This window comes from Primulina eburnea, chromosome 16 (genome assembly GCF_022965805.1).
Source record: "Primulina eburnea isolate SZY01 chromosome 16, ASM2296580v1, whole genome shotgun sequence".
In the NCBI taxonomy this organism is placed as follows: Eukaryota; Viridiplantae; Streptophyta; class Magnoliopsida; order Lamiales; family Gesneriaceae; genus Primulina; species Primulina eburnea.
Genome location: NC_133116.1, coordinates 2,788,525 through 2,811,136, shown reverse-complemented (window position 1 = coordinate 2,811,136; position 22,612 = coordinate 2,788,525). Strand labels below are relative to the sequence as shown.

Sequence of the window (22,612 nt, the reverse complement as noted above, 5' to 3'; positions counted from 1 at the left end):
TATATTTTGAATCCATCACACTTATTACCGAAAATGTTTAAATTATGGATCCTCCACCATCTACTCCGCTATCTGATTTGATTATTACAATGGAGCAACACTGATAGATGATGTATTGCGTAATTCATGCATTTTCTGACTCTCCCCAAGTCCAAAATACACACGGCTATGACCTATCTTTTTATGGGTTTCTTCGTCCTTTGATTTGTCTTTCGTATCACATGATACAAGAACAAAGCCATAATAATCAAGAAAACCAGACGAAGAAAAGAGGAACAAGGGTTTGTAGTCTTGACGATCTTTACTCGAGAATTGTTAACGATAATACAAGCCAACAAAAGGATAAAAGAGTTGAGTTGCCTTTACTATATCAAAATAAACTTTTTTTCGTTTGGACAGCAACCATTAAATATGCATTTGAATCGAACACTTTGGATTTGTTCTAAAAATATCTAGCACCACACACGGGTGCAATGGTTTTATTAGGTTTCTTAAAATTCAAACGCCACAAATCTTAGGTGGCCATTCCCTCTAACTAACTAACTAACTAGTATATTAGATAGTGAATAACACGGTTTTATATAGAAAACGACTAGCACAAATACAATACATATTTTCCAAGATTCCCAAGTGGCCAACCAACTCCCAAAACCAACAACATAATACATCTTTATCGATCAAGAGGCCACCAAGGAGATAAAGAATTAACAATCCCAAATTCCAATAATATGAAAATAACAATAATTTCAGTTTATTAAGCTCATTACAGCATGTTCTTGAGATTTATTTCCTCAGTCTCCTTTGAATGAAGGATCTCACGCACGCTGTCAACTCCCACAAAGGAAGGATGCTAAATTTAAAAAAAAAACAATTAAAAAATCTCTATCTTTCAGCTCATGAAGCAACATATATGCTAACAGCCATTTTGTTTGGAAGTGCTGCTAAAAAAATATAACGTATCGATAAAATCTTAAAGAATAATCTCAACTAAGTTGTGACGATAATCTGATCAAGCCACCACCTGCACCTGCTCCTGCTCTATGTACATTTGATCGATCCAATAAGGTGTGGCATCGTGAAATCCGCCGTTGTGTTGAGCTGAACTGTGTAGCCCGACAGTACCAGAAGGAACATCTTTCACCAATGAACCGACCCAAGAAACGTCTGGTTCATCTACATAAGATGGAGTCAGAGCTGCTGATGGCTCGGCATTGTTGCTGTGGAAACCAAAGGAGGCAGACTTTCTAAGTTTGTTCGCCCCCTCGACATTGAATCCCCAGTCTAACTTCCCATTTGGCGAGCCCCAATCCAGATGTTTTGGTGACGTTTGGCCTACGAAATTGTCAGAACCCAAAAGGCTGGGTTGATAGCTGGTTCCAGTGCGGTCAATAAAGCTTTGACTGCGTTTCGCGAAGGCAGCTGATCGTGAATTCATCATTGCTGCAGCCACTGCAGCAGAAGAGTCGAACCCAAAAGAAGAGGGCTTTCTTACTGGTGACGATGAGAAGTTCGAAGGGTAGCTGGCTTGGAGTTGGCTCGTGTTTTGGCGAAGTTGGTGACTCGTAGGCGAATGCAGCAGTTGGCAGCCTCCGCTGGTGTTGTTGATATTAGGTGAGAGAGCCTGCAGCTGAGATAATAACTTAGAGTCGTGTGATCCAAAAACGTCGTCGAGATTAGAAGCCTTTAGATGACCAATTATTGGATACGGAGACGACAAGCTAGCCATCTCCTCGACATACTGCTGCCGCTGCTGCTTCTGCGTACGGATTTGCTCCAATCCTAGAAATTCCATTTCCAAGTCAACGTCTCGTGCACTGAAAGTTGTCCTGAGCCGGCTTCCGGGGAGCTGCAGAGCAGGAGGTGTTAAAAGATTCATCTTGTTCTGCCACGTGCTTCCACCCATTGGAGATGAGCAAGTCACAGAAGGCGACAATGAGCTCAAGTTTGTCACATCCAATGGATTAACAGAACCAGACTTGGGAGAAGGTATTGCTGAACCAGTAGAAGGATACACGGGACGCAATTCTTCAGGTTTGTGGGCAAAGAAGCACACTTTCCTCGCGCAAGCTATCTCTTCCTTGCAAAGGCGAGTCTTATATTGAGCAGGATGTAGCCAAGATTCAAAAACTCCATGAGCATATTCACACGAGTCGCCCTTCATGCAGCCTCCTTTCTTGAACTCAGGGCATGGGACACAAGTGTAGTTAAACTTTCTCAGATCACGCCGCCTGGCATTCTCACCCGGGTGGACAAAAGGACACTCCGTCCAGTCATGAGAATACGCCCTTGAGCATGGTTTTACCTTGAAACTATACATCCTAAACTCATCACTCCCATATATCCCGTTGCTTATATCTGGTAATGGCACGTCGATTGGATACTCCTTCTTTTGAACACTTTCTTTCCACCCTAAAGGCATTTTGCTCCCTTCTTGCGACTCATCGTCGCTAGCCTCAACTCTGAATCCTTTCAACAACATCTCCAAAACCTTCCTTTTCGAATTGCTTGAAGACTTAACACAAGGCGCAATCAAATCACATGGCTTCTTCCCTTCGACAACCACAGCATTAATATCGCCTGTGGCGTCTATCAAAATCTCAACAACCTCGACTGACGTCCATGAACCCCCAGCAGCGGCACAATGAAGGGCCGTAGCGCCATCAAGTCCACATGCTCTATTGACATCAACTTTTCCAGACCCAATAATATACCTCAAAACCTCTATGCTTCCATACAAAGAAGCAATCATAACCGGTGTTCTCTCCTCGGAACCCATCTTCTTTGAACCAAAGCTTCTACCATACCAAAAGCTAACTTCATCAATATCACAACCCAACTCTTCTACCTCGTGAATAAAACCAGCCAAATCATCTGTAGCAGCTAGTTCGAGCAACTTTGAGCAATTTTTACGACCAATCCCTCTGTTATTCTCTTGAAACTTGGGCTCCATTTTCAGATCAAAAGGGCAAAGCTTGTTTTTTGAACCACTGCACATAATACCCCAACGCATGAGTCAATGATAATCTCCACACATCATTCTTTAATAAACTATTCAGAATAACTTATTAATTTTATCTATTCTACCAATAGTACAGTTGTCTTTGCCGGAATCTACTAAGAAAATTTCTTGTCCTCAGAAATCGAGGAATTATTCAACCATAGACAGAGTGTCATCAAAATTTACAATTTTAACAAAATTTAGAAACAACATTAAAACAAGAACCTAAATCATAAATCAAAACAATTTAAAAATCCCCACGCTGGAAAAGCTCTTTTGACATCTGAAACATCGAGACGGGTCGTTATTCTTGTAAAATCACCTCAAATACCACCAGATATGGCCAAAAGAAGTGAATAGAACATACAAAAAACTTGAGTTTAGTTCAAGATATCGTAGAAAAAGGCTCATCCCTCAGAAATCACGACCCACATCTTTTAAAAAAATGAATCTTTGAGATGTAAAACATCCAAACAGAAAACCCATCAAAAGCATAGAACCTCTCAAGGACAACACCACCTAAAGGGCTACAAACAGAAGTGAATAAAACCCTCTAAAATTAGCCTTTAATTTAAAAAAAAAAATCATACAAAGAAGGCTCAGAAATAGCAGCCCACAACTTAAAAATCAAATCTTTGACACAAAAAACATCTAAATTCCCATAAATTTTTCCCAAACGAAAACATTCGAGATTAAGTCACTAGCCATCAAAAAAAGAAAACAAGCATACCTGCAATGAAAAGATGAGTGCTTTGCCAACTCTTTGAACTCGCAAAGAATTAAATAAACTGAACTAATTTAAAATGATTTGTTTGTTAGCATATTTTTGGGAAAGGCCAAGTATAATAGGTGTATATATATTGTTCAATTGAGTACCAAAGGCACGAGTGTAATGAGGAAGGGAGAAGGAAAGTGTGACTGACTTTTCTTCTTGATCCTCTCTTTATTTCTTTCAACTTTTCTTTCTTTCTTTCTTCTTTTTTTTGGGTTTTATCTTATGTTTAGTAATTTTTTTTTTAACAAAACCGCACTGTCCCACATTTTGCGATTAGTTGTGTATCAAGTTTGGTAAATAAACCCATCCACAACCTAAGTATTAATAGTCCTCGTTTAAACGTGGCTATTTTTTTCCCAAAAAATGCCCTTTTGCCCTACCAAACCAACAATTTATTGAGTAGATCTCTTTTGAAACGATCTCACGAATTTTTATCTGTGAAACATGTCAACTCTACCGATATTCACAATAAAAAGTAATATTCTTAGCATATAAAGTAATATTTTTTATTGATGAACCAAATAAAATATCCATCTCACAAAATACGACCCGTGAGCAGGGGCGGAGCCAAGATTCAAAATTACCTGAGGCTGGCTCCGTCTCATACTATATTTAAATCTTCAACTTGAAAATTTATTGCAGCTGTAAATACATTAAATCGATAGTGGTGCTCAACTGTGATTGAATCATTTTTTTGTTAAGAACGACATGTACCAGATTTTAAAAACTAAAACCAAAATTCCAATTAAACAAATTGATTTTTTAAATTAATTCAGCTCGATAAGTTATATTGGTTGAAATCGATATTTTGTTCACTCATTGACTGAATTGATGTATGGCCTTATCTTAATTCCAAAAAAGATTTTTAAATTTTTACTCTTAAGAATCATTGCGGTCAAAAGCCAAAGTCAGTTCACATCATTTAAAACCAACAGTAAAAAAATACTAATGAATATTGACAAACATCAAAGAATAATATGGACATTAATAGAAAACAAAAAACTTGATACATCATTTAAGTCATTATGCACAAAATTCAAATCACGGCTAAATCATATAATATCACATACTATGATTCACATGAAAATTTTTCGTAATTTCTCAAAGTCATTAGTTTATTTTTCTCAAAATCAATTCTGATAGACATACACTAGTTCATACTAAAAAAATTAAAATTCTATAAAACTTTTAGTATTAATAGAAATTAAATAAAGATATAATAAAATATATAATAACTGCATAATTGTATTATCATATTAGCTAAATTTAATATATTTGTATGCTATTGTAAATATAGTCTAAAAATATATTTGGGACTTAAAGCTAATTTTAAAAATCAACTTACATTAAGTTCTTAAACCTTTTGAGTAAAATGCGAGTAAAAGTAATTGATTATAGGTATTTACAGAAGATCATTTTAAAAAATTACGCATGATTAACAAAAATTCTTCAAATTTGCATAAATGAAGTAAAGGTAACAAAACATAAAAATAAAGTAAAAAAAATTACAGAAAAACTAAAAAAAAAAAAAATTGTAAATTTAGGTGGGGCTGGACCCCATCCTAGCCCAAGGGTAGCTCCGTCCCTGCCCGTGAGACCATCTAACACAAATTTTTGTCCAAACTATTTCCTCCTATGCTTTGTAAGTATAACTCATATAGAGGGTAATTTGGTCATAGAGTGGAAAGATTATTAATTTATCACATTTACAAAAACCATATCAAACATAATATTATTATCATAATATATTACATCTTCTCATCAATATTTTTTTATCATCTATTTACTAACAATTTAATAATCTAATCATCCTTAGAGTATTGTTCTGAATGTAGAATATCTAAAATATATATTCGATTCATCCCAAATTTAGGTTAGAATAGATGGACTAAATTTTATGCTTAAATATGGAGTTGACTAAGCTTGTGTGGAAATGAGCAATTGCTCCATTAATTGACTACCGAAAATGCTATCTAGACTTGTTCAATTTAAATAACTATACAGTCTCTTTCTACCAAATAATAATAATAGAAGCTAGTCTTTGACATTTTAACTCTAAGTCTTTAATCGTCCGACCAATTTCAATGTCATCTAAACCAATTTTTGGCATACTCAAATAAAATGGCAAAAAAAAAAACTCTAAATTATATAAAAGCTTTGTGCAAATGGCTTCAATGAGTGAGGCCTACCTTATTGTCAAAAAATCGATTAAATAATTCATGAAAGGTATAAAACACCAAAACTCTTAGAAGATTTTCTCACTGAACAATTTTACGAGATATATTTCTTATCCGACTTGATTTAAGAAAAATACTATTTTTATATAAAAACATATTACTTTTCACTTTAATTATAGACCACATATATCTCACGGATATAGATATTGTGATCGTCTCACATTATATTTATTATAAATAAAATATATTATAAACATATTAAGCAGGTTCATTGATTTTCCTACGACTTTGAGGAGTTGTGGTCGTGTTCAATGAGTTGATTGTCATTGATCTTTTCCATGTTATTTAACCAATATATATATATATATATATATATATATATATATATATATATATATATATATATATATATATATATATATATATATATATATATAGTCATAAAATTTATTAGGATAACGATATTTATTTGTCCCAAAATTAAATGACAAAGTTACACCCTCAAAAGTCAAAATTTTGACTTATTAAACGCCAAGTTGTCCGGACATCTTCACTAACTTTAAAGACACCCTCGGATTATTCCGATGTCGTGTCTTAACTCGTGAAAAATCATGAAGGTATATATTATTTAATGTGAAAATTCGAGGAAATTCAATTGGAGTTTTGAAATATGGGATTTTAATTTTCTTAAGGAAAAAAATTGTTTTGAAATGATAATCGGATATTCAAGGACAATTTCATTTTTTTCATGATCATGAGATCGAAAATTGTTACACTTTGTTATAAACTAAGTAAATTTTTGAGCTAACATATTATTAGTCTCCAATTCATGCTAGTTAAGTAAATCGAACTTTGACGACAGATTAATCTGATAAAGTATTGGTTAGGACAGTCGAATGCATGACAATTGATGAAATAATAATTTATTTCACCAACTCGATAACATCCATAAATGCACTTCATATTTTTTTAGATGGGGGAAGAGTACGTCAAACTCATGACCTCGTGTCAAATGTAAGAATCTAATATCAATATCAAAGATAGAGCTATAAATCCTTGAAACGGACTTCAATTTTAATAATCAAAATCATTTAATTATGAAAATTTTTTTGGATTGGGATAAGTAAGCCACAAGAATTGCCGTAATAAGAATGGACACTCGTGTTATCGTGTACAGGTAGTTTGGGCCATATGATATTGGACCTGAACAATTGTGAGAAGCAAAGCCCAACAGATTCAATGTTTCAAGAAATGAGGCCCAACTGGCTAATCATGTTGTCATCACTTCACCACTCAAATGCTAATTGATGGGCCCAAAAATCTTCTCTTGGGCCCGATAATTGGAAGAGTGGTGTCTCGATCAAAAAAGAAATTAAATGTAGATGTCACAATATTCTCTATTCTAGAAAGGCTGGAATATTTGTCACTACAAATCAGTTCTCTAAAGTAAAGGGGTCCATTTCTCAAGGACAAAATGCAAAAATGGACCCACTTGCCATAGGAAATAAAGTTATTACATATTTTATATAAAAAATATATAAGATAAATTGCTTTTAAATATCCAAACCAAAGAAAATTATTATACACTTGCTCATCCACATGAAAAATTTAACGCACTCTTTGGGTTCATATGTTCTCTCCGGTTTGAAAAAAGATGTATACATAATTGAAAAAATAGTATAAATATATTAGTTTTCGATGTCATATATTTCAAATCTGGTTAAAAAAAAAAGGTATTTGAAGTGAATATTTGAAGTACTTTTACATTTCGTTTCTCTAAAACTTAAAATATAAATCATGATTTCGTATAAAAAAACATCATTCCAAACAAAACTATGTTTGTTCGTCACTACATGTCGAGCCAACATATGCGATATAACATTTGTTGAATCATGAGAATAAGTAATAGATCTCTTGGATTGCACATATCAAATATATTACAACGAGTAAGTCATATACAACTATACTTGTCAAATTGGGTTAGACCCGTCGGGCCGGCCCGCCCCGCTATAAAAATTGAGTGGGTTGGGTTGATAAAATAGCAGCCCGTCTGGAGGCGGGCCAAATGGGTTGAGCCCGTTTGGGTTGCGGGTCAAGACGGGTCGGGCCCAAACGGGGCGGGCTGGCCCGCCAAAGCCCGCCAAATTAATGTAGAATTATACATTTTTAAGTTTTATATAAAAATTGTAATAAGTCTCATGCGCCTACATCACTCTCTTATCTTATTTATTTTTTATTTTTCTCATGGGCCTCGCCTCCATCACTCACTCTGGTAAAATCTGAATCTCTGTAAATTTTATTCATGAAGCTAAAAATAATTTTTAACCATAGCAGGTGTTTGTGAACCCAAGAGCGGTTTCGTTTGAAATCCGACGAGTTGGAGTGAAATTTTTTGAACCCGATGGAGGTTTGCTAATTATGTGTATTGTTGAACAGATAATATTTTATAAAATTTACAATTGTCTCTTTTCTTGACTTTATGTTCTCTTCCACGTCTCAATCTTCATGTTTGGTTTAATCACTTTGCTTTTTATGGATTATGTTGTATGCTTTCTTAATTTCTTATTTCAATGTTTTTAAGTATTTTATGAAACTATTTGATTGAAATATATTTTTCTTCTATGTTTACTAGATTAATGTTTATCATTTTTTTATTTAAAAAAAAAAAAGCGGGTCGGCCCGCCTAACCCGCGGCCCAAGGTGGGTTGGGTTGGGTTGGCCATTTAGAGGCCCGCCAAAATGCGGGCCGGCCCGCCCCGCCCCGCCTAATGGCGGGTTGCGGCGGGTGGCGGGTCGGCCCGCCCCGCCAGCCCGTTTTGACATGTCTATATACAACATGTTCAGACAGAGGATTCGAATTCATACAAAGCTCAGTGAGAAATAATCAAAATTATCAAAGTCCAAATAATAATATGGCTACTTCAATTGAATCGACCAAGCTCTTCTTTATGAAAACTTTATTTATTTATTTATTTATCATTATTATTTAGTAAATGAAACCTTTAATTTCCGTTGGCAAATTAAACAACAAAAAATAAACCTTGGAATGGTTCGATGTGTTCGACCAATGTATCACTTTTTCTTGACTATTTTATACCCCACACAATGATGCTTCATTTTTTGTCTTTTTTTTAAAAAAAAAAAATCAATATAATTATTTATAATGAAAGGGCCTTTAAAATAAAATACTTTTTAACATCTTTTTATATTAATAATAAAACAATATTTTTTGTCATAATATCAAAAAGGTTACTGCCTAGCTTATCTTTAAACTTTTTTTTTAATATTGATTGATTACACTTCATATATATTAATTAAATTTGGCGAAAGAATAATAAAAATAAGCGTAATTCATGATAGTCAACAATGGCGACCTTCTTCGATATTCCTGGCAAGGGCTCGCCTACCTCTCTATATTTATTATTATTACTGTTTTTCTTTTTGAAGGAGAGGCCCCCAACGGCATTGCGGCAAAAATTGTGCCAACTATATTTCCAAATTAATATACTAATAAATACTATGATTTCTGCTTACATTTGCATATACCGCTATATTAGGCATAGATTATGGTATTTTAAAAATATTTCATCATTGAAATTCTGTTAGTTGTCAATCAATTGAATTATTAGAAAAAAAATCATGGAATTATTCAAATTAAATCCTAGCTCGAGCATATCCGATCGCACGAGTCGATCTCGAGCTTCATTGTCTCAAGACTCAAGTTATTTAAAAGTAAGGGAAATTTGTATTTGTAGCCTTTTATGTTTTTTTTTAAAATTTAGTTTGATCATTTATGTTATTACATTTTAGTCTAGCTCATGCGTCATTTGATTTTAGTAATTTTAGTTTTTTTTTCATTTAGAGTACTGATATGACAATACACTCGTCAACGACACGTCAATGTAACATTAGAAAAAATATTAAAGATGCAAAATTATTATTAAAATATTAAAATAAAAAATTGACAATGTAGAAAATAAGAAACGCTAATTAACAAACTTAGAGGATAAAAAATAATTTATTTTTCATATGAAGTCAAATATTTAATCTGTCGAAAACATATTTCAAATATATATATATATATATATATATATATATATATATATATATTGACAAAACTTGTGTGAGACGGTCTCACGGATCGTATTTGTGAGACGGATCTCTTATTTGGGTCACCCATAAAAAAGTATTACTTTTTATGCTAAGAATATTACTTTTTATTGTGAATATGGGTAGGATTGACCCGTCTCACGGATTATGACACGTGAGACGATCTCACATGAGACTCACTCATATATATATATATATATATATATATATATATATATATATATATATATATATATATATATATCACATGCATGGTTATCTAATTGAAAAGAATAATAACTTGGTTTTAAATAAATTTTTTTTTTTTATATTATTATTAGAGTATGTCTTTGTGAGACGATCTCACGAATCTTTATCTGTGAAACGAGTCCATCCTACCGATATTTACATTAAAAGTAATACTCTTAACATAAAAAATAATATTTTTTTATAGATGACTCAAATAAAAGATCTGTCTCACAAAATGTAAAACCATGCACACAAGTTTTGTCTTCTTCTTATTATTATTATTATTATTTATTACTACAAAAACTGAAATAAAATGTTTAACGTGCTGAAGGGTGACGTTTGGCAGAGAGAGGTGACTGCATACACTATCCGCTTATCTACACAGTCTCTCTCATTTCCCTCTCTCTCCCCACAAATGAGGGGGCTACCGCACCCTCGGACTACAACGCCCCTTCCATGACGACAGCCTTTACAGCCGTCACCGCCGCCGCTACCGTTATTATCCTTATCGGCGTTGTGTCCCCACCGCTGCGATCAGCTCATGCACTCGGCGGCTCTGGCTCCACACTTGCTGTGGTCTACGGCTCCGGCACCACTATCTGCAGCATAGTGGCGTCGCAGCCCATCCAGAGAGTCCAATGCTGGCGGGATGGCCAGCTTCTTCCGCTGATCCTACCAACCACCTCATTCGACGCCGTCGCTGGTGGTAGGCACACTCTTTGTGGCGTTCGCTCCGGCGGTTTTAGTCTTATATGCTGGAACTCCACCTTCAGTCCCAAGAGAATTTACGGCAGCACCACGGCTTTATTGACTTCTCTCACCATTGGTGACACTCAAATTTGCGCGTTAACAAATGTTACTGAAACAGCAAACGCAGTTTGCTGGCGGGGAAATATCGTTTCCTCGTCTGGGAATTTACAATTTGATGTAATTTCATCTGGGCTTGGATTTTCTTGTGGAGTTTTGAAGAGTAACAATCGGGTTCTTTGCTGGGGAAGTAATATTATTTCTTCTTCAATACAATCGCAATTTGCAAATTCTTCAATGGTGAACATTCAGGTTGGTGGAAGACATGCTTGTGGAATAAATGATTCAGGATTCGTTATCTGTAAAGGGAATAATGATAGTGGTCAATTGAATGTGCCCTCGAATTCTGCATACCAATACAGAGGCCTGGCTTTGGGCGCAAATCACAGTTGTGCAATCAGAAGATTGAATAGAACAGTTGTTTGTTGGGGTGGAAATAATGAACAATATTCAAGTAATATTGCTGACGGGGTCTCATTTGAATTTATAGTTGCAGGGTTGAATTTTACATGTGGATTAACAACTAGCAATTTTTCAGTGATTTGTTGGGGTGCTGGTTGGCCTGATCAGTTTCATTCTTCGGGGGTTGAACTGCCTTTGCTAAAAACTCTTCCAGGGCCATGTGTGGATACTTCTTGTCCTTGTAATGTATATCCTGAGTCTCAAACACTTTGTTCCGGAAATGGTAATATTTGTAGGCCTTGTGATATTCCTGTTTTGATTCCACTCGTTCCATCACCAGAACCACCAGTGATTGTTATTAGATCTTCCCGTTCTAGAGGGATTGCAACGGGTTTACTTATTCTCGTTATTGTTGGATCAGTTGGGGGGATTGGGAGCATTTGCACCGTGATTTATTGTTTGTGGACTGGAGTCTGTTTCGGCAAGAAGAAGATTCATAATTCTGTGCAGCCGACAATTGGTGTAGCTAATGGCGCTCAACAATCTAGTAGTAGTCCACCTTCTAGATCATCCACTCTTAGGCGCCAGGCCTCGATCTTTATGAGGCGCCAGAGGAGTGGACCTTCAAAACACACGGATAGGGGGGAGGAGTTCTTATTTTCTGATCTTGAAACTGCTACTAATTACTTTTCGTCGGAGAACAAGATTGGTGAAGGTAGTTTTGGGGTTGTTTACAAAGGGAAATTGCATGATGGCCATGAAGTTGCTATAAAAAGAAGTGAAACAGGGCCAAAAACAAAGAAATTTCAAGAAAAAGAGAGCGCATTTGAGTCTGAAATAGCATTCTTATCAAGGCTACACCACAAGCATTTGGTTAGGTTGGTTGGTTATTGTGATGAAAGGGATGAAAGACTGTTGGTTTATGAGTTTATGAAGAATGGGGCGCTTCACTATCATTTACATGGCAAGAACAACATTGAAAAGAGTAGTAGCATCGTGAATTCTTGGAAAATGAGGATCAAGATTGCACTAGATGCCTCTCGCGGGGTTGAGTATCTCCACAACTATGCAGTGCCACCCATTATTCATCGAGACATCAAGTCTTCAAACATATTACTTGACGCAAATTGGACAGCAAGAGTGTCTGATTTCGGATTATCTTTGATGGGGCCAGAAAATGACCGTGATTGTAAGCCAATAAAGGCTGCCGGCACAGTCGGATACATCGATCCCGAATATTATGGGTTGAATGTCTTAACAACGAAGAGTGATGTTTATGGTCTCGGGGTCGTGTTGTTGGAACTTTTGACCGGTAAGAGGGCTATATTCAAGAATGAAGAAGGTTCACCGATCAGCGTGGTGGATTATGCAGTGCCGGTGATTATTGCCGGAGAATTGGCCAAGATTTTGGATTCAAGAGTTGATCCACCAGAGATTAACGAGTCCGAGGCTGTGGAGCTGGTGGCTTACACGGCTATGCATTGTGTGCATTTGGAAGGAAAAGATAGGCCTACCATGACTGACATTGTTGTTAACTTGGAACGAGCATTGGCTCTGTGTGATGATAGCCACGGCAGCATTTCTAGTGGTCAGATCTCCATTGCTTCCGATTGAAATTAGACCCAACTAATTGTAGAATCTTATTCTTTTTTTCTTTTAGTATTATTTTCCATTAATTCCATGGTTTTTTCAGCTAATGTTGACACATTTGTGGTCTAAAATAAAAGTCTGTTCGAGCTGTGTACAGTATGATGATTTTCTAAGAAGAATGTTCAACATGAAACTTAAGGCTCCATTGAAATAAAAAAATTTCTTGAAATGGATCATATTTGCATTACTCTTGAGAACGGAGAAGACTTGATTTAGAAGTTTTGAATTTAATCTGAGCTTATGTTCTATTGAAATAATGTCAACCTTGTGAAAAAAATCAAAGAATAATCCCTTGATTTCGAAGTTGCAAATGATGGTGTTTTATTAAGATGAAACTCATAAATTTGATATTCCAACACCAAGTTTTGGTCCAATTCTAGACGTTGTAACAATTGACTTTCTTTCCACGAAGTCAATCGAAGGAGGACAGCAAATCACTGGGCCATGGTTCAAATTTCCACAAGTTTGATTTTTCTAATTAGTAGGTGGGAAATTATACGAAGAACAAAAATATATGGAGTACAATTTTGTTGCACAGATATTGATAGTAATAAATTATAGAAATTGTTTTTTTTTTTTAAAACAAAAAAAGTTAGAGATTCCACCCTCCAAAAAATTGTCACTTTTAAATAATGAAATAAGTTTATAAGAATGGAAACGGAAACCATATATAAATCGGTTATATTTCCGCTGCAAAGTTTATTGCCCAAACATTAATATTAATAAATATAAGAATTCTGCCTTGTACCATAGGTTCGTAATTCTTGATCTCTTGCGAAAACAGATATTTTAACGTTACTCAGAATTTAATTAAAAAAGAACAAATTATGGAGGAGAATCCGGATCTCCATTTGTAACTGCGAGGCTTTGAATTTGGAGTTTGATTTGGGTCGGTTTTGGGTTTATCACCTTTTCTTCTTCTCTCAGCAATTATTGAACATTATTCGCCCTTAATTTTTGCGTAAAAATTCTGTGGATTATTTCATGCCCACTTACGTAGTATCCAACATTACATAATTGTTGCACGCGAGAATCTACGCGTAAAATAATTTTGGACCATTGGATCACTGCCCTCGTGGTAGCATCTCATTAACCAGATAAAAATGCCATCTCTTTATAGCATGGATTCCATTATTTTTTGAAAGTTTAACTTGCGACAGCTCCATCAGATGTCATGGATTCCATTATTTTTTGAAAGTTTAATTTTCACTTGAGTTGATGCTCATGCAGTTAAATTTTGAACGCAATGCAAAATTTTGTAATTGAATATTGAACTTGTGAGCTTTTCACAGTTGAATCCCATGTAGGAAAAGATATTAACATATCCACAGTGAAAAATGGGGTAAGAATATGGAAAATCTCATTGAAACTGAAACCTCATAAGAAGCCTCACAGACTTGAGTTTCTGACCTTTTTTGTCATGCAGTGGAACAGCCCGTATTCCCGGTTTCAATTCCGGGATAGGCAAACATGTCTGCCCACCAAAGTCATCCTTATCTGATATGTCATGTTCCCGTACTTCGATTCTCAACAATGCAAGCTCTGGAACACTTAAAGGGAATGAAAACTCTTCATCCCAATATGGCCCCCAATCGTCCTCAATTATCCGTGTTTTTCGTTTTGCTGCATCCGCTGGCACTCCAATGATTTGAACCTGAGTTCACCATATAGTAACGGGAAACAATCAAGAAGTTTTGCATCCATTTTTCTCAACTTTAGGCAGCTTTTTTAAAAAAATTCTTGCAAGACTTGGGAAAGAAAAACGGTTTATACTAGTAAGATATGAGATAAAATGCCATATAAGGCTAGAAATATACTAGGAACCTTTGTGTAGAAGTCCGGTGGAGAAAAGGAATCGAAGTGTGTGTGGCTGAAATCCAAACGCCATCCATCACCCATGTACACTTTTACCTATCAAATACAATGACCATATGGAATTGTTTTGTTCGAGGAACTAAAGTTATCGTGTAAAAAATTTACTTACGTACCTTTAAGGTTTTCTTCACAGGCAACGGTATTTTGGGATCAAAGACGACATCATTTGGGCCTCTCTTCATGAGTATATCGGGTTTCTTCACATATCCACAACCTCCATTAGATCTAAACATTCCGTGCATTGTCCATAGAGATTTTCCATATCCCTTTTGGGTCGAAGATACAAAATAAATCCAACATTAAATGCTAGTGCTACTACGGTATAATAGAAACAATTTGACAACATGAACTAACTATTATGGAGTACTTGTGTTAAAATAGATCAACCTACACTTCTTTGTTCAGAAAATAGATTTTCAGGTGACTTGTAAAGGTCATGAAAACATTTTATTGTTAATGTTATGTTCTGTTGTATATCATCATTCCACGGCAACCAACTGAACAAAAATTTATCACACTCAAGGCGATTTTATGTACCAAAGCCATGTTTTCCTTAATTCTCGATCATATGAATAAGGTTTTGATTTTTCTATACCAATAGAGAACTAACCTGCATATTAAAAGCAATCATCTGAGCTCCATGCATCCATCCAATAGTCGGGTCAAAATTTGATGATGTTACTCGAGTTCCCTTTGGAAACACCCTCAAAATATTTTTTTGAGAGAACCTGAAAAAGGTAAAAAATAAAGAAAAAGTGAGACAGTCATGAAAATAGTCCACCGAAGCGGTTAACTGACACTGTGAAATAAATTAATTTGATAGACAAGTAGACAATAAGTTTACAAGTTACAAAATAGCTAAAAAGTGTACCTGACAACATCCATTGGATAAGATCCTGCAGCCCTTTCAAGTGTTTGTTCACTCAAACTAAGTCGATTAACTTTACCACTAACATTTCTAAGTGCATGCCTCAAACCCTTTTTCACCTTCCCAGCATGAATAGCGATCAACCGTTTATATTCTGGTGCCGACATATTGTCTGATTTTTGTCGAGCAAAACCAATGTCTTCGTCTTCTTGATCACTGTCGCTCTGATTTTTCATAACAGATTGCATACGATCAACTAAATAGTAGAATGTTATATATATATATATATATATATATAAAAGACTTTTGCATTTTCGATCATTGGATAGTGTTGTTATCATATATGATCCACAGGGGTGAAAGCCAATATTCTATAACCTATTATCTCTGCCAAGACTGGAAAACCTGGCCAAGTTAAGCTCAACCTGATTCATGTTTACTATCCACGCCAGTTACATTATCAAGAGTTTAATTCAGGGTACCCTGAAAATTGATTAGGTATTTAAAAGATATCCAGACTTTTCTGTTTTTTCTATTTCAGATTTTACATATTTAAGAACTATTGCACACTGAAGTTTTCTAAAACTAAATCTTTATATGTTGCCTCAATTTCTCTCATGTTATTTTCATTTCATCAATACAAAATTTCCATTAGGGTCTTTGGACGATCTCTATCCTGATTGGTTTTTAAATGAACCGGGTAAAGGAACAGGCTAATCTTTTCAGAGCAATAGTTGATTGTTTTTACCTTATCATCAGCTTCGGGCTCGGCTGCAGGATGTAATGTACTCAACGATAATTCAACTTCAAATGAAATATCTTGATGGTACTTGGTATTCTTCGGATTAACTAGATAACTATCATTGCTCAGTGCATGCCGCAATCCTTTCTTCGACTTCCCAGTATGAATAGCAGTCAAACGTCTAAATTCTGGCACACCCATATTGCCTGACTTATGTTGCATGGAATCCATGTTGTCTCGATCACTCTCATTCTCACTCTCACTCTGATATTTCAGGATAAATAAATGAAAATTTTGCATTAACTTTGGTTCTTAAACAACAGAACAAGAACTTGAACAAGGTGCAGCATAGAATAAACACTTGTCTTACCTTGACATCAACTTCAAGCTCAGATGACGGATCTGACGTCTCTCTCAATGATAATTCATCTTCGTATGATTCCTTTTCCATTGGTGATGAAATATGTTGATCCTTGGCATCCTTTGTTTCTAGATATTCTTCCGGATCATCAAAACTAAAATCATTTCTCAGCATATACCTCAGGTCATCTTTCGCCATTTCAGTATTAAAAGCAGTTAGGCGTTTAAATTCTGGTGCAGCCATATTGACCGCTTTCTGTTGAATTGGATCTATGCCATCTTGATTACTATCACTCTGATATTTCAGAAAATAACAATTTACAAGTACATGAGCACCTAAAACGTAGAATAATATAGTGATGACTTTATATTTTTAAGTCCCAAGTGTGAGTGGTACAAATACTCCTGTTGGCTTTCATCAAGTGCAATATATAAGAAGCCTTTAGTTTACCTTGTTATTGGTTAAAAGTACAGACGTAGGATCCAGCATCTCCCTGAGCGACACTTCATCTTCTAAGAAATCTTTTCCCCTTGGTGATGAAATATCTTGTTCGATGGTATCTTTTCTTCCCAGGTATGCTTTGGGATTAACAATATCACAATCTGTCCTTGGTGTGTGCCACAAGTCTTTTTGCAGATTCCCAGAATTAATAGCAGTCAGGCGCTTGAATTCTGGCGTGGCAATATTGCTTGATTTTTGTTGAATATGATCGATATCATCTTGATAACTATCACCCTGATTTCAGAAAGCGTAAGCACATTAGCACCTAAATAGTATATAAATGTAGAAAAGATTTATTTCCTTTCCTAGTAGGTCCCAAATGTAAAAGTTATAAATGTTCCTAGTGACTTTCATGGCATAGAAGAAGCCCATTTACCTCGACTTCAGCTTCAAGTTTAGCTGAACGATCTAACATCTCCCTAAACGATAATTCATCTTTGGAGAAATCTTTTTCAATCGGTGATGGAATGTCAAGATCCATGATACTACCTGATTCGTTACCATGATCACTACCATTATGTATTGCAGGCATCAGACCATGTTTCACTTTCTCGGTGTCAATAGCTGTTAGGCGCTTAAATTCCGGTGCAGTAATATTGCCGGATTTTTGCTCAATAAAATTGATACCTTCATCATCTCGACCGCTATCATTCTAATGGTCAAAACAAGTACAAGCACATTAGCACCTGGTGTTGAAAATGATAGACATACCTTACTTTCATTATTTATTCATTACAGGATACACCAACATTAATTATAATTCGATCATACAGATAACATGTTATCAAGTGCAATAAAAGGAGCCTTCATGTTACCTTGACATCGGCTTCAGGTTCAGCTGTAGGTTCTGACATCCCCCTCCCCCTCACCGACAATTCATCGTCAGATGAATCTTTCTCCCTTGGCGACAAGGTATCTTGATCCTTGGTAATCTTTGATTCTAGGTACTCTTTGGGTGGTTTGGTTGAAAGTATAATTTTATGCTTCAATTCTTCAGGAGATGGAAATTCATCCAAGCATCCTGACTCAGGGTAATAGAGCAAGTCTCCAAAAATTTGTATAACCATCTAAGAACGAAATTTAATTCTTATCACAATCAGAACACTATCACAAAGTTCACATTTTGGTTACCAGAAAAACTCTAAATAACAGACCATCAACATTGAAGAAATGTTACCTCTGCAACTTTAGCTTGAAGTTCCGGTGTTAGATGGTCCTCTAAAGTGATTATTACCGGGTACGGGGATTTAACAAAAGCATGCTCTTTAATGGACTTCAAGCATTTCATGAGTGGTATGGGAGTTGTTAGAGTTCTGCGTATCAATTCAGAGTTGAAATTATTTGATAATAAGAAACGAGAAAAAAATAACAATGAGAAGATGCAGTAAGTTTCCACACTGAGGGTAGAAGAAACCAAATGGCTGGAGTAGTGATTAAATTTGAGTCAGAAAAATTGGAGCTTGAGCCGAACTTAAGCTTGTTCAAAAATTGTTTTGGCGAAAATCTATCAAGGTTCGAAGATGAGACATTTGAATAATGAAAAACCATTTTCAAGTATTCGTGCCAGAAACCTCTTGCCTATGCCAGGTGTACAACCAACCTCTGACAGAGTTTCAGGCGCATCACCTGTTTGCACACCCATAGTAGTAAAGAATTTCACGGTAAAAGTATTGCCAACAAAGATGCTTACAGAAATATGCATGACTAGATTCGGCTAATCAAATTTTGCTTCAATAATAATGTTCATGGGGTTGTGCCTCTTTCTGCTGAATGACAATGGATATGGAAATACCAGAATTACAAGAATATAGGATCTTACCATACCTTCCATGAAGAACATGAATTTTATCTTTTGCAGAATTAGGCCATAAGTCGAGTTCTATTCCCCTCACACCATTTTCCAGAGATTTAATGATTGGGATTTCACTACAGTCACTGCTTAATTGGTTTCCAGTTAAGTAGGAATTGTGACCTGTATATATGAAATAATGTTGCAATGGTGCAGTCATATCTTGGTGTACCTGGAATTGTACAAAATGCCAAGGTAATTTTGAGATAATTCCACTTCAAATGTCTGTTGTGTTCTCATTAAATCGACGTTTGTCAAGGAATCACATCTTAACATCTATTACTTTGAACCTCTCTTCTTTGAATGGAGTTTTACTAGAATTGTCACGACCTCACCAATAAAGAATGTGTTTACAGTTCCATTCAGAGTTGATACACACCCGACATTCACTTGTACATTCGAAAAAATAATAGAAATGAAAGAAGATTAACCTGATAGAGAATTGGATTGTTAAAATCATCTTGGAATAGAAAATGGAAGAAGTCATCAAGGGTAAGGCCTGGGCGCGGGCGCTTAGCCGAATGGTGGCGGTGACGGAACACTCCCTGCATGATCGCCTCCGCATCAGCGGCCGTGCAGTCCACCTCCTGCTGATACTCAACCAAAAACTTCAAAAGCTGATCCGCCTTCATGTAGGCCCCGCCTTCTGAGTACCGGCCAAATGCATCCCTCACGTCCGGCGGAGGCTCGGCCTCGCTGATCTTGAACTTCCGATTGAAACACCCAAACATTTTGTAATAATTGTAGCTACCCATTACGATTCCCGAAAATCCGGATGTATATACGCGAAAATCAATGTCCGCGGGTCATTAAGTGATCCGATCGTGGTGGTTTGAAAAGCTGGTCGTTCGAAGCATCGTTAATGGCGTCGGTTGGACGGATCCATCAGCTGTGCGGATGAAAATTGCGGAAGATGATGATTGAAAACATCTACATGCAGCATGAAAACTGAAGGAAGGGGGGAGAGAAATTGGGAATTGAAGAGAGGATTTCTGGGGGAGGAAGAAAGCTACGTTCAAGGAGTTTTTGAAGCTGGAATTCGTTGTGGAGTTTCATATTTTCGTTGCTGACGCAGGCGTGACATTATTACTTTAGCTTTATTCCAATTACTTAATATCATTACATTTATATATCATGATATATTACATACATTTATATATCATGATATATTACATGCATGTTAACTATAATATATTACATACATGTTAACTATAATATTTCCTTAAAAAATAATTTTTTTATAATATAATTCATTTACATAGGAATTTAAAATTATTTTTTCCACATCAATTTCTAAAGCTTTTTTTTTTTAGTTTGTAAAAGCTGTATGTTTATTTAAAGGTAACATTTAAAATATTTGTATAAATGCAAAACCTTAATATCAATAAAAAAATTCTTATATATCAAATTATTAGCATCTTCAAGTTTTATGATCTTGTTTTATCCAAATAAATAATAAAACCTTAAATTTTTTTAAAACATTAGCCAAATAATTAGAATTAATTTAAAAGTTTTTTTAAAAAGTGAATTTTTTTAACCTGAATGCACTTGATAGGTTTATCAACTTAATATTAATCTCTTCTATGGCACCCAATTTTGTGTTATCCAATTACAAGAATAATTTTTTAAAACAATATATTTATATTGAGTAATTGAATTTATCTAGATAACTATTATAAGCCATGCAAGAACGTTAAAAATCATCAGGTTTTATCGAGTTAGATTTGCTTGTATATCATACAGCACTTGAGCTTTTTGCAAACTTAAAAAATCAAACCTAACCTTCTACGAAGGCGGTTAATTTCATGCTCAGATATTTTAGTTTGTATTAGACAATCTTCCTCCTAGTTCTATGTTATAAGTAGAACAATAACTAACTTCCAAATTTTCCTTTTGAGGTGAAAGTAATTAACATCGGTATAGATAGTTTTCCGTCGTCACCTCGAGAGATTCCAGTTCCAGCGATTATTATCAGTGAGCCATATATTTCTCATATATATGGGATTCTACTCTCCATGCAATGATGACTGCGACATGAAGACAAAACCCACGCATGTTTTAATTTCCAGTATGTACAATCTTGATACTCGAAAACGTTCTTAAAAGCCATTCATGTTTTCATTGCTATCCGATAACATCCCTGTAGTACCGTATAATAAAGGATTGATTTTTATTTTTATTACTTTTGGTTGATATTTCATAAAGATTGCGATAAATATGGCAGTGTGACAATAACTCAAAGCCAGCCTGGTAAAAGATTGGATCAGGTCGGTACTCAGTAACAGGTCCGGGAGGACAGGTCGCCCAGATAACAATGGAACCCAGTTAAATTGATTGTCACCGGGATAACCGACTGGGGTTTTTGCCTTCCAATTTTTTGTTTTCGTCCTCCTGGTGTCCATCCTGTCCATATTAAGGTTTCTTTTCTTAACACAGAACTAGCCTTTCATGGGCAAGAAAAGATGTTTTCTCCACAAGACCACAGCTATCCAAGCACTAAAATAACAGCGGTACAAAACCACACATATTGTCCGACTTTCAGTTTTTGGGGCCATTTTCTAAGACGAGGCCCCTTTCCATCTCTATTTCTATCTATATCAAACAGAGTCCGATCACTTCGTAATCTAAGAGGATCATTTGCTGTGGTAGAACTACAACTCAAATCCCCTTCTTTCATAAACAATTTTCCTAAAAATATCCTACTGTAAAGGTAGGGAAGCAACCCTAGTTCTTTACCAAGGCACCTTTCCATCTCTGTTTCTATCTATATAAAAAAGGTCACCATCCAGGATACCTCTAATATTCTTCAAATTCGCAGCCCAAAACACGGTTTGAACAAAACTATAACTGTTTAGTTGTGTGTATCAAATCAGGACCTGTCGGTTTAAACAAAAGAGTTTGGTTTCAGGGGTAGCTAATAGATCAAAGCTACCAATCTCATAGTTTAGTACCTAATAGTTTAGGCTCCCATTGCACAAAATTTCTTCTGAACAACTAGAAATAACTTTCATTTTAATTCCAGGAATTCATATTTTCAACATTTCCAACCACCATCCTTGCCGAGAAGATTATCAAAACAGCAGCAGTAGCTCAATTGGTAAGTGGTCGCTGCAAGCAAAGTTGTCTTTAACTTCCATATAAACGTTTCCATGTCGCAGAAAAAAAGGTGAACAGAATGCGCAGTCATGTGAGTTGGGACTTAAATTCCCCCTTGAGTTCAAGTCAATGGTATAATTATCATGTGAGCTCCAAGTTTCAACATAATGAGA

At 35.5% G+C, this 22,612-nt stretch overlaps 3 protein-coding genes across 6 annotated transcripts; 1 reads left to right on the top strand and 2 right to left on the bottom strand.

Annotated features, from left to right (window-relative positions):
- Nucleotides 1-729: 729 nt before the first annotated feature.
- LOC140816411 (zinc finger CCCH domain-containing protein 29-like) lies at nt 730-3,923 on the bottom strand. The gene is made up of 2 exons (XM_073175660.1): nt 3,729-3,923; nt 730-2,987 (listed from the first exon to the last, which is right to left on the bottom strand). The coding sequence occupies exon 2, from the start codon at nt 2,948-2,950 to the stop codon at nt 1,010-1,012; it is 1,941 nt and encodes a 646-aa protein (XP_073031761.1). The 5' UTR covers nt 2,951-2,987; nt 3,729-3,923; the 3' UTR covers nt 730-1,009.
- Nucleotides 3,924-10,642: 6,719 nt separating this feature from the next.
- On the top strand, nt 10,643-13,282 carry LOC140817313 (putative serine/threonine-protein kinase-like protein CCR3). Its single transcript, XM_073176953.1, has one exon. It carries the CDS (start codon nt 10,745-10,747, stop codon nt 13,109-13,111), a length of 2,367 nt encoding a protein of 788 aa, XP_073033054.1. The 5' UTR covers nt 10,643-10,744; the 3' UTR covers nt 13,112-13,282.
- Nucleotides 13,283-14,396: 1,114 nt separating this feature from the next.
- Nucleotides 14,397-20,386, bottom strand: LOC140817476 (phosphoinositide phospholipase C 6-like). Of its 4 annotated transcripts, none has more exons than XM_073177183.1 (13): nt 19,775-20,386; nt 19,319-19,515; nt 18,672-18,807; nt 18,310-18,561; nt 17,871-18,146; nt 17,444-17,728; nt 17,003-17,287; nt 16,639-16,896; nt 15,894-16,114; nt 15,633-15,750; nt 15,136-15,288; nt 14,972-15,058; nt 14,397-14,801 (listed from the first exon to the last, which is right to left on the bottom strand). In XM_073177183.1, exons 1-13 carry the CDS (start codon nt 20,096-20,098, stop codon nt 14,508-14,510), a joined length of 2,886 nt encoding a protein of 961 aa, XP_073033284.1. In that variant the 5' UTR covers nt 20,099-20,386; the 3' UTR covers nt 14,397-14,507. The 4 variants fall into 4 exon arrangements, with proteins under 4 accessions (XP_073033284.1, XP_073033285.1, XP_073033286.1 ...); XM_073177184.1 differs by having other exon boundaries at nt 16,639-16,890; XM_073177185.1 differs by lacking the exon at nt 19,775-20,386 and having other exon boundaries at nt 19,314-19,420.
- Nucleotides 20,387-22,612: the final 2,226 nt, after the last annotated feature.